Source organism: Quercus robur, chromosome 10 (genome assembly GCF_932294415.1).
Source record: "Quercus robur chromosome 10, dhQueRobu3.1, whole genome shotgun sequence".
NCBI lineage: Eukaryota > Viridiplantae > Streptophyta > Magnoliopsida > Fagales > Fagaceae > Quercus > Quercus robur.
The window spans coordinates 10,804,531-10,816,971 of NC_065543.1; the positions used below are offsets into that span (position 1 = coordinate 10,804,531).

The window sequence follows — 12,441 nt, forward strand, 5'->3', positions numbered from 1 at the left end:
GTGAATGCATAAAGTTGTAGTATATTTTCTATATTATTTTGGTTTGTCTACAATAATTTCACAACACTTTCATAACAAATCAAATATGGTAAATTGTTATTTGTTCTAATTTAAACTTACCAATGAAACTACTTTTTTGCCCACCAATAACAACTTGTAGTAACCTACTACTTATGATTTTTTATGAAAATGTAATGGACATAACATTTTTTGTGTGAAAATTGTTAAGACATCTTGATGTTGTCACAATATTTTCAAATCTACTGAGTTGTCAATTCTTTATAAGTTAAAATAAAATATAACAAAATTATAAAAGTATTATGAAAATGTTGCATCATTCTGTTGTGTTTTTAGAAATTTTTTGTTGGTTTAATTAACTTTGTTGAGCCAAAATTCACTATTCCACATACAATTTTCTTGGGTTGACTTTTTATATATATTTTTTCTTTACACACTATTTTAAGTAAAAACACATAGTTTTCCACACAAAAACAAAATCTTTATAAGATTATTTCAAAGCTTTTAGTGAATAGACTCAAAAAAGTTTTGCACAAATTGATCTCCCCTTGGCAAACGGCCTTTGTTCCTGGGAGGAAAATTCAAGAAAACACTTTCTTGGCTCAAGAAATTATCCATGAGATGAAGAAGAAAAAATGGAAATCAGGTTGGATGAGACTTAAAATTGATATGGAGATGGCATATGATAGAATAGAGTGGTCTTTTCTCAGGATGGTGATGACAAACTTTGGCTTTCCTCAAATTTGGATTCAATGGGTGATGTAGTGTGTTACCACTACTTCTTTCTCTGTTTTAATTAATGGGAGTCCATTTGGGCATTTCGAACTACAAAGAGGACAGAGACAAGGTGATCCTCTTTTACCTTTCCTTTTTGTTCTTGCATCTGAGGTGCTATCAAAACTTATTGAAAGGGCGGTTGCTTCCAACAAAATCAATGGGTATAAATTGGTGAGAGACTTGGCCCCTATTACCCACCTGCAATTTGCAAATGATCTATTCATCTTTGCCCAAACAAATGAGGAGAATATGAACCAGATAAATGTCTACTTAGACATTTTTGAAAAGTGGTCTGGACAAAAAGTGAATTTCTTCAAATCTGTAATTATTTTCAGCAAAAATATGTCTCAAGCTCACAAGAGGCGGTTGGCCAATTTGATTGGCATAAATGCCTCAAACAAAAAAGAGAAGTATCTTGGCCTTCCAATGGTTTCGGGTAGAGAAAAGAAGGTTGCAATCAAGGAAATCATAGAAAAGGTGAAACTGAGGCTTCAAGGTTGGAAAATGAAAACTCTTTCCCAAGCGGGAAGAACCGCCTTATATCTTCAGTTGCTGCAGCCATGCCCTCCTGTCAAGCCTCGTCTCTACTCCTCCCCAAAATGGTATGTGAAAAACTTGATGCCCTTAACAGGAATTTTTGGTGGGGTTGTAGTGATGAGAAAAATCATGGGTTCTATCTTAAAAGTTGGAACACTATATGCACTCCAAAAGCATTGGGTGGTCTTGGGATAAAGAAAACTGAGGACATGAACCGAGCTCTTGTAGCTAAATTAACTTGGGAGGTGGCTAGTAATGAAAAGAAGCTTTGGGTAAAGATGTTTCAGAAGAAATATGTGAGGGGTAAGAATTTCATGAAGATGCCTATGCCCAAATCCATATCTTGGTCTTTTCAGAGTATCTTTGGCTATAGAGATGTGGTAAAATAGGGGCTTTGTCATAAAATTGGGAGTGGGTGGAATACTTGGATTTTGGATGATCCTTGGGTCCCTAAAGAATCATATTTCACTCCTAAAGTTAAAAGTGGTGTTGTTCCAACTGAGCATTTGGTGGCCAATCTCATAGACCAAGACAGTCGCCAATGGGATAGGGGTAAGTTAGCTGAACTCTTTATTCCAGAATCAGTTAATAGGATTCTTGGAATTCATCTATCACACCGAGCATCCCAAGATCAAATATTTTGGTGCCTCTCTCCATCAGGGGAATTTACAATTAAATCAGCCTACAATATTCTAAGATTAGTAGCTCAAGTCCCCCATCAACATCTAAGTAGTAAAGACTGGAAAGATATTTAGAAGCTCAAAGCAAATGCAAGACTCAAACATTTGTTGTGGAAAATTGCTTGGGGAGTTCTTCCAACTTGTGTAGTTATAAACAACAGGTTCTCCATTCCTTCTATTGATTGTTGTTTGTGCGAAAATGCCCCAGAAACTCTTGATCACATATTCCTTCAATGTGACTGGGCATCCCAAATCTGGCTCCTTGCTCCATGGCCTCTCAATCTTCAGAATATGGGTAACATTTCCATCTTTGTCTGGATAAAGATAATTCTAAATCCTAAAGGTCTGCTTGGTCTAGATGATTGTAATGTAAAGTATTTTCAGCTATATGCTCTAATAGTCTTAGACCAAATTTGGATGACAAGGAACAAAACCAAGTTTGAAGGAAAGAGTTCCAATCCTTTGGAGCTTTCTAGACAAATTTTGAGATCATATGAAGAACATAAACAAGCCTGGAAAGACAATCTTCACAGCCCTATAAGGAAAGCGATATGGAAGCCTCCTCCATATGGGTGGGTTAAATTAAATTTTGATGTAGCTGTAAGAGAAGAAAAAACTTCTCTAGCTATAGTAGGCAGGGATGATAAAGGAGATCTGTTGTTTGCTTGGGCAGAACAAATTGAACTAGGTAGCCCTCTGGTGGGTGAAGCAAAGGCAGCACTTTGTGCCATTAAGAGAATTGTTGGTGCAAACACAATAATAATGGAAATAACACACAAAGAGAAACTGAATAGTACTTCTGAATATTATTAATTCAATGAGAAAAATTACACAATACTATTTGGACTGAGGCGCGGCACTCGCTCTCTTTAAGGAGATTCAAGCCCTTGGTTGGCTAATGTTTGTAACTGATGCAGACCTTCTCTGACTTGTCTCCCCCAGGATACAACAGCCCAACAAATGTTGTATGGCTAGAACAACTTCTGCACAAAGTGTTCAAGCCCAAAGCTCCACCAGAAGAACACCTTTCTTTGGCCCGAAATTTCTTAAGTATTTAGGAATATTATAGAATTCACTCTCTCACACAATACACTTTGCTTTTAACTATTTTCTTCATTCACTCTTGATATAAAATTAGTCCATAGTATAGCCGTATATATAGTTTTCCAACCCTTCACATAACCTACATGTTATTTATTAATTTAGAAAACTGCTCTTAATTTATTTAATCTAACTTACATACAAGTAACTCTTTCTTTAACAACTCTTTCTTTAACAACTTTTATTATAACTCATCTCTTTATTCATTTTCAGTTATTTTGAGTTTTAACATATTTAATTTAAAATGTAATAACAAGAATCATTGAAAATGGGTTTTCTAAAATCATAGTGGAAGGTGATGCTTGGAATGTGATAGATCCTTTGAGTAATGCAGGAAAGACACCTCATTGAACTATTGTAGAGGTGGTTACAAATATTTTGAATTTTGTAAAGTGTTTTGATACTATTTTATTTTCCTTTGTGTATAGAGAGGGCAATGTTCCAACCCATCTTTTAGCCTAATGGGCAGTTTTTGTTAATTGGATAGAGTTAGTTCCCTTCTCTAAGGTCCCTTTCCTAGTTTCTGAGGCTGTGGAGAGATGGTTTCAGGTCTCCCCTCTTTTGTACTTTGTTATTCATAAATAAAATATTTATTCAGAAAAAAAAAAAAAAAAAAAACGTCATATCTTTTCCTATCACTGTTATTTGTACGTATATCAAGCGGTTAGGCAAAGATTAAAGATGGCCCATGATCTGTAAATGAGGCTTTTTTTAAAAAAATTCTTATTTTGAAAAGTACAAGTGCAACAAAATTCTTGGGGTAAATTATAGTGGTGGGTGAAAATAGCTACTCAAAATAAAACATTATTTTTATATCACTGCCTCGTGTACCAACCACATTAGTTTAAAAAAAAAAAAAAAAATTCCTAATCAAAGGCACGACCAGAAGCACTAATCAACGTGTTCGTTTTCGTCAACTACAGCTTCTGAAAGCGAACAGAGTCAACAATTAGTCAAATAGACAAATAGTGCCAAATGAAGTAAAAGTGAGAAAAATGAAGGGAAAAATAGAACATATATATATATATTAGAAAAAGACTTTGTGAACAACCCATGAAGCAGGATTCGAGTCATGGGTCCGTAGTTACCAATCCGAGCAAATGACTTGTTTGGATTCCACGGTTTTTGTTTGATTATTTTTTTATTATAAATATATGATTTTTCAAAGTCTGCTTTTAATTTTGTTTTTTGAAATTGGTAGAACAAATATTCACAACTAAAATTTATTTTTGGGAGTCCATGTAATAACACAAAGAACTGAAAGAAGAATCAGCGTAGAAGGATTTGCTAACCTAAAATCTATATTTATTTATTTTGAGATAGCTTTAATTCATGTTGTCTACTTTTAATGATAGAATTTATTTTCAGACGAAGACATTAATTAATTTTTAGTATAAGTAAGAATTAAATTTTAAATTTCTTATTCAACTATATGATATATTACTGATTTAACTAATAAAAACCTTAAAAAATCTAGGAGAGAATAGATAGGAGATATTTTTATTCGGTTGGTGTTGACAGCGTTTTCATTTTTTGGAAGTATTAAATTTAAAGCACGAAAGTGAAACAGCAACTGCCTCTTAAAAAATCTAGTATTGCATTAATGACTGAAAATAATAGCTCAGTCATTAGATTTAGGGGCCTTTGCATATAGATTATAGAAAGTTACGACAGCTAGTTGTCTCTGAAAAAATCTTGCAGCGCATCTCTAATTAAAAAGGATAGCTCAGTCATATGGGCAATAGAAACTAGAATTAACCCAAGGTATTGTGGTGCCTAGTGATGGTCGGAGTGGCGGCCTAGCTCTATTATGGAAGGAAGGTACAGTGGTCCACTTTAAAAGCTGCTCCATACCCATATTGACATAGTGGTGATGGAGGACGATGGTGGAGGGCCGTGGTAGGCGACGGGCTTCTATGGGCATCCCGACACAGGTATGCGCTCTAGCTCTTGGGATTTATTAAAAACTCTCCATTCTCAAGTTGTGTTACCGTGGATGGTTTTTGGAGATTTCAATGAAATCCTCCATGTGGATGAGAAACTAGGATGGAAAGAAAGGGAATCAAACCAGATGGAGGCCTTTAGGGATTTGTTGAACGTTTATGGGTTGTTTGATTTGTGTTTCATTGGGCAAAGATATACATGGTGCAATGGGAGATTTGGTGACCAACATACCCTTCTTAGGCTTGATAGGATGGTGGCAAATGATGGTTGGAGAGCTAAGTTCCCAGAAGCAACAGTTTACCATGTGTCTATGTCAGCATCAGATCATTGCTTACTTGCTTTCAGTCTAAAGAAGAGCAAACCCCAGAGGAAGAGACAAAAGCGGTTCTTTTTTGAAGCTATGTGGGCTAGGGAAGGAGGGTGCAAAGAAGTGATTGAACAAGCTTGGGATCTATACAGAGAATTGTCGGACCTCCCCATTGAGGATAGACTAACAAGGTGCCAGAATCGGTGGAATCAAACAGTGTTTGGCAATGTGAATAAAAATCTAAGGCAGAAACAAACCCGCCTGCAACAATTCGAATTGCACAATTCGCTGAATGACAATGAGGTTGAAATTAGGGAATTGAGGATGGAAATCAATGAGGTACTCACTAGAGAAGAGATTATGTGGAAGCAAAGGTCAAGAGTGGAGTGGCTTCAAAATGGGGATAGGAACACGAAATTCTTTCATGTAGCAGCTAGCCAGAGACGGAGGAAGAATAGAATTGAGGGCTTAAGGGACTCCAAAGGAGTGTGGCATGAAGAAGAAGGTGAAACCAAAGCTATTATCCTAGACTACTTCAAGAATATCTTCACTTCTAATTGCCCAACCAACTTTGATGCTAGCATAAATGCTATTGAAGAGTGTATCACCCCTGAAATGAACAAGGAGCTGCTTAAGGAGTTCAAGTCGGAGGAAGTCAGAAGGGCACTTAATCAAATGCACCCGACCAAGGCGCTGGGTTCCAACGGTATGCCCCCTTTATTTTTTCAGAAATATTGGGATATTGTTGGATCGTGTGTTTTAGATTGTGTTTTATAGGCTCTAAATTCAGGTATTATGCCTCCCCGTGCTAATGAGACATACATTTTCCTTATTCCTAAAACTAAGAGCCCCCAAAAAATAACTGAGTTTCGTCCAATCAGTCTCTGCAATGTGATATACAAGATTATGTCGAAGGTACTTGCAAACCAATTGAAGAAGATTCTGCCTGAAGTTATAAGTGAAGCGCAAAGTGCCTTTATTCCAGGAAGGCTCATAACTAACAACGTTCTGGTTGCCTCTGAAACAATGCACACCATTGACCAATGGAGGAAGGGTAAGGAGAGTCTAATGGCTATAAAGCTAGATGAGCAAAGCTTATGACCGGGTGGAGTGGCCCTACTTGGAGGCTATAATGCAAAGAATGGGATTCAAGGATAAATGGGTTTCACTGATTATGATGTGTGTGAAGACAGTGTCCTATTCTGTACTAATCAATGGGGAACCTAGAGGCTCTATCACCCCTACAAAGGGGTTGCGACAAGGGGACCCTATTTCCCCATATCTATTTCTACTATGCACTGAAGGTTTATTTGCAATGATAAAAAGGAAAGAAAGGCTTGGTAGACTGAGGGGTGTATCGGTCAAGAAAGGAGCTCCAAGAATATCCCATCTTTTCTTTATAGACGATAGTCTTATCTTTTGTAGAGCTACGGTTGGGGATTGTGCACAAATTGCAGAGGTGCTTTCCACATATGAGAAGGAATCGGGGCAAAAGTTGAATAAAGAGAAGACCTAGCTTTTCTTTAGCAAAAAAACGAGTTCGGATATTCAGGAAATGGCCAAGGAAACTTTTGGTGCACAAATTATCCAACAACATGAGAAGTACCTTGGGTTGCCCCCTTTGATGGGCCAGAGTAAAAAGAAAGCCTTCAACTGAATAAAGGATCAAGTGAGTCGAAAAATAGCTGGCTGGAAAGGCAAACTGTTGTCTAATGCAATTAGAGAAATTCTAATAAAGGCAGTAGCGCAAGCAACGCCCACGTACACGATGAATTGCTTTAAACTATCGGACTTGCTTTGCTCAGATCTGAATTCATTGATGGGTAGATTCTGGTAGGGTCAAAAGGCAAATGAAAGAAAGCTAGCTTGGGTGTCGTGGGAAAAGCTTTGCTCCCCAAAGATTGATAGTAGGATGGGGTTTAGGGACTTGAAGGCTTTTAACTTGGCATTGTTGGCAAAACAGGGATGGCAAATCCTGAAAAACTTGGACTCTTTAGTTCATAAAGTTTTCAAAGTGAAGTATTTCGCGGAGACAACTTTCTTGGAGGCTCAAATAGGGAGAAGACCATCATACATTTGGAGAAGTATCCTATCAGCAAGGGAGGTTATTAAAATGGGGTCTAGATGGGTGATTGGCAATGGTAGGAGGGTGCATATTTGGAATGACAGATGGATTCCAATGGTTGACACATACAAGGTAATAAGCCCAAAAAGTCCAGATTAGAGGTGTTGAGGAAATGGTGTCAGCATCGATTGACGAAGAGAGTAGAGGATGGAATTTTGATCTCATTAGAACCTCCTTCCTACCTCATGAAGTAGATGTGATCCTTGGTATCCCATTAAGCCAGATGGCCCCAGAAGACTCTCAAGTATGGACAAAAATGCCCAATGGGATTTTTGCGGTGAATAGTGCGTACAAAGTTGCCTATAAGATGCTAAAGGAAGCTAAATAGGAGAATCATAGCGCTGGATGCTCAGACAATTCCAGAATGCAAGCTTTATGGAAGGCGATTTGGAATTTAAAGTGTCAAAGTAAAATTAAGCACTTTGTGTGGAGAGCAGGTAGGAACATTGGTGCGGACACCACACGATGACACATCTGTGCAGATTATCTTTATCATTTATGTTATCTTTATTTGGGTTTATCTTTAGTATTGGATTAGTATTTGAGATTGTTAGGATTATCGTACTAGTATTTGAGATTGTTTAGGATTTGTTTAGGAGAGTTTATCTTTATCATTATGATTCCTGGAAGCTGTATATAAAGCTCCAGACGGTTCCTTTTGTATTTTACAGACTACTATTATTATTGAGATTATTTTCATTGATTTGTTTGGTGTTGATTCCAAACACCTTAGGTGGGAAGCCTAAGGTTTTACGGTGGGACTAATCTAGGTGGGAAGCCTAGGTTGTCCTACATCAACTTGGTATCAGAGCCCAACCCGATCTCCCCTTTCAGTAACCAAAATCACGACTGACATCCCACAACCACATTCACCATCAACAAACAAATCAACCTCCAGACATGCCATTACTCAAATACTTACCCCATGAGATTTGCAAACCCAAGCAACTCAAATCCCTACCTCACGAGATCTGCAAGCCAACCCCGGCAATCCGTATATACCCTGCAGCCTCACATGCGTTTTTCATTCCCAAGCCAACAGAGAAGCCAGCAACACCTCCCAAACCGTTGACCACCATCCGTGCCCGCCTCTGATCACAGAACCCATAAACCAAAAAAAAAAAAAAAAAAAATTCAGATTCACAACTTCACTCCCACCAGATCAGAGACAGAGACAGAAGAGAGTTGAAAGCCCACCATCAAAGCCGCCAATCCCACCAAGAGAATGATGCCGTCGCACAACCCGCCGCCGATACGCAGTCACTTCGCTTCCACCATGCCGCTTCTCGGGTTCTGAGATCTGACTCACCAGCTCCGATCTCCACCTTTGAGTGCCGCTGACAGTCATCACCGACGAGCCCAGCCATCTCTTCGCCGTCGACCCCAAAGATGCTTCGTGCTTTGCTCCACCACTTCTTCTCTTTTAGTTTCCCTTTGTTTCTCTAGTTTCGGTGTTTAGTTTTGGACTTGGCAGATTACACTTTAACTTTATATTCTAGTTCTTTCTTTATTGTATTATTATATTAAAAAAAAAAAGAAAAAAAAAAGTCAGATCAAGCAGAAGCTTCAGGAAGGTCAGTGCACTCCACGTGAAGACCAACAAGTGAGGCCCAATTTCCCCATTGACTAGTAGCGTGACCCACTGTCCAGTGAGGCCCAGATTGTTAAGTCAGCCCAACCAAGGTGTGGACTTTCCAAACTTAATGGATTGAAATGCACTTTCAGATTTAATATCAATATGTCTACTATGTGCCTCAAACTTTACCTACAGTAACATGCTACTGCCTTTGTCCTTTGTTCTGCTTAAATTTTCACATGAATTTATTATTTTAACTGCTGGTTTATTTTCTTTCAGTATTTTATTTTAGCCAAAAAAAAAAAAAAACACAAAAAAAACCCAAAAAAAAGAAAAAAAAATCCTTTAAAGTAATTACTTCTTAGTATTAGTGGTTGAACTAGCCTAATCACATTGTCATAATTAGGTCCTTTTTAATTTAATTCTTGTTGAAGCTAGTATTGCTTGAATGCAACAACCTGTGGAATTCATGACTTCTCTTCACATATAATTTAACTTGAGTATTATCCTTACTATTCACTTGCTAGAATTAGTTTGTTGATCTCTTTGCATGCATTTGCGTAGTGGTCGTCTAGTAACTAGTTCTAAAGAACAATCTAATTCCAAATCAAAGTCTAGTTCTGAATCCCAGTTTAGTCCACAATCCCGCATAAACATGGATCCTCCTCCCCAAGATGAATTAAGACAAGCCATTGCAGAGCTTACTGCCCGTCTAGGCCACTTAGAGGCTAGGTATGACGAGGAAAATGCACATAATGGAAGAAATAATAATAAGCATGGCCCTCACCCTAGGCAAGACCATAGAGACAATGAAGACAACTCCGCTAAACATATCAAAGTAGAGGCCCCTACCTTCGATGGTGTTAGGAACCCTCAGGTTTACAATGATTGGATGCGAGAGATGGAGCATTTTTTTGAGTGGTATGACCTGTCTGAGGATGGTTAGGTTTGCCAAAATGAAACTTGTAGGAAGAGCAAAACTCCATTGGGATAGTGTTGTCAACCACCTTCGTAAGACCCGCCAACCACCCATAACTCTTTGGGAAGAAATGAAGGCCAAGCTCAATGAAAAGTACTTCCCAGTCTCTCATCAAGGCAACTTGTTGGATCAATGGCATGATTTGAGACAAGACAATAGGTCTGCTACTGAGTATGTAGAACAATTTGAAGAGTACAGGATACGTAGCAATGCAACTAAGGATGAGCCAATTACCTTGAGTAGATTTAGGAAAGGTCTCAATTATGATCTTCAAAGAGAATTGGTGGCTCGAAAAATCTCAACTCTTGATGATGCTTATACCTTAGTGCAAGATTTAGAGCTGATCCCTAGGCCCCAAGGTGGAAGGAGATTTGACAATCACATGTTGCATCGCAACAATTTTGATGGTCCCCAAGGTAGATACCTCCAAGGTACCCAAAATAGGCCTTATCTCAACACCAGACCCTTACACATAGAAGAAAATCCTCAGGGTAGATACCAACAAGGTCCTCAAACTAGACCCAATCCCAACAATAGGCCCTTACGCCCAGAAGACAAAGGGAAGAGTGTGGTTAGAGAGACATTTAGGCCAAATTCTAGAATCCAGTGCTTTAAGTGTCAAGGCTTTGGTCATATGGCTGCCCAATGTCCTAATAAGACTTTGTTGATTGAAGAATTGGATGGAGAGGAAGAGGTAGAAGAAGTAGTCTATGAGCCTAACATTGAAGACATTGTAGAAATAGGAGAGGATGATCCCACCCAATTAGCTTGCATTAGAGCCCTACCATCTTTTGATAACCTCAACAAAGGTAGTCTTGATACTCCTGTAATGAGTGTTGTTAGGTGTGCTCTAGCACAGTCCGAAGAAAGTGATGATTGGAAAAGAAATACTATCTTCCAAACCTTTGTCAAGTGTGGAACCACAAATTGCAAGGTTATCATTGACAGTGGAAGTTGCATTAATGCAGTTTCTTCTAAACTTGTCTCCCTCCTAGGTTTGAAGTTAGTTGCCCATCCTAAGCCCTATAAGGTTTCTTGGGTAGATGATTCATCTATCACCATCAAGGATAGGTGTCTTGTTCCTATTCATATCCTCTCATACAAGGCTCAGATTTCATGTGATGTGATTCCAATGGATGTAGGACACATAATTTTGGGACGACCATGGCTCTATGATTTAGATGTCACTCTTTATGGTCGCTCGAACTCTTGTTCCTTCTTGCACAATGGACAAAGGATTAAGCTTAACCCAGTCAAAACTAAGTTTGTTAGTGCAAGTAAGGCTAGAGAAGAGCCCAAAAAGCAAAGTATGAACCTCATTAGTCCAAAAGAACTTGAAAGAGCTGTCAATCAAGACTCCATCATCTTTGCTTTGGTTGTTAAGGAAATTGCACTAGACAACTTTGAAGAACCAAGAAAAGAAGTACGGTCAGTGCTTCAAGAGTTCCAAGATGTTTTCCCTAAGGAGCTTCCAAATCAATTGCCTCCTATGCGTGATATTCAACACGCCATAGATCTTGTCTCGGGAGCAGCACTCCCAAATTTGCCCCACTATAGAATGAGCCCTCCTTAACATGATGAGATGGTTAGACAAGTGGACGAGCTCTTGCACAAAGGATTTGTGCGTGAAAGCTTAAGCCCATGTGCAGTCCCTGCACTCTTGACCCCAAAGAAAGATGGATCTTGGAGAATGTGCGTGGATAGTCGCGCAATCAATAAGATTACTGTGAAGTATCGTTTTCCTATCCCTAGGTTAGATGATATGTTTGATATGATGTCAGGAGCCACAATCTTTTCGAAGATTGATTTGAAAAGTGGATACCACCAGATTAGGATTCGCCCAGGTGATGAAGGGAAGACTGCTTTTAAGACAAAGGATGGTCTATATGAGTGGCTTGTGATGCCTTTTGGGTTATCAAATGCTCCTAGTACGTTTATGAGAATGATGACACAAGTACTAAGGCCTTTCATGGGCAAATTTGTGGTAGTGTACTTTGATGACATCCTCATTTATAGTAACTCAAAAGAGCAACATTTGGACCATCTTAAACAAGTTTGTTCCACTTTGAGGAAAGAAAACTTGTTTGCCAACCTAACGAAATGCTCTTTCGTCACTGATAGTGTCATTTTCTTAGGTTTTGTGGTTTCATCTAAAGGAGTTTCTGCTGACCCACAAAAGGTTAAAGCCATAGTGGATTGGCCCGAACCCAAGAACATTCATGAGGTTCGCAGTTTTCATGGGCTTGCAACTTTCTATCACCGCTTCATACGCGGATTTAGTACAATCATGGCACCAATCACTGATTGTATGAAGCAAGCCGAATTCCAATGGTCCAATGCTGCTGGTAAAGCATTTCAAGAAATCAAGAAGAAGATGACAGAAGCACTGGTGATGCG

The 12,441-nt window shown here is 38.6% G+C and overlaps 1 protein-coding gene across 1 annotated transcript; it reads left to right on the forward strand.

The window, feature by feature from the left end:
- The first annotated feature begins 10,021 nt into the window (after positions 1-10,021).
- On the forward strand, positions 10,022-11,617 carry LOC126703826 (uncharacterized). Its single transcript, XM_050402896.1, has one exon. The coding sequence runs from the start codon at positions 10,022-10,024 to the stop codon at positions 11,615-11,617; it is 1,596 nt and encodes a 531-aa protein (XP_050258853.1).
- The last annotated feature ends 824 nt before the right edge of the window (positions 11,618-12,441 follow it).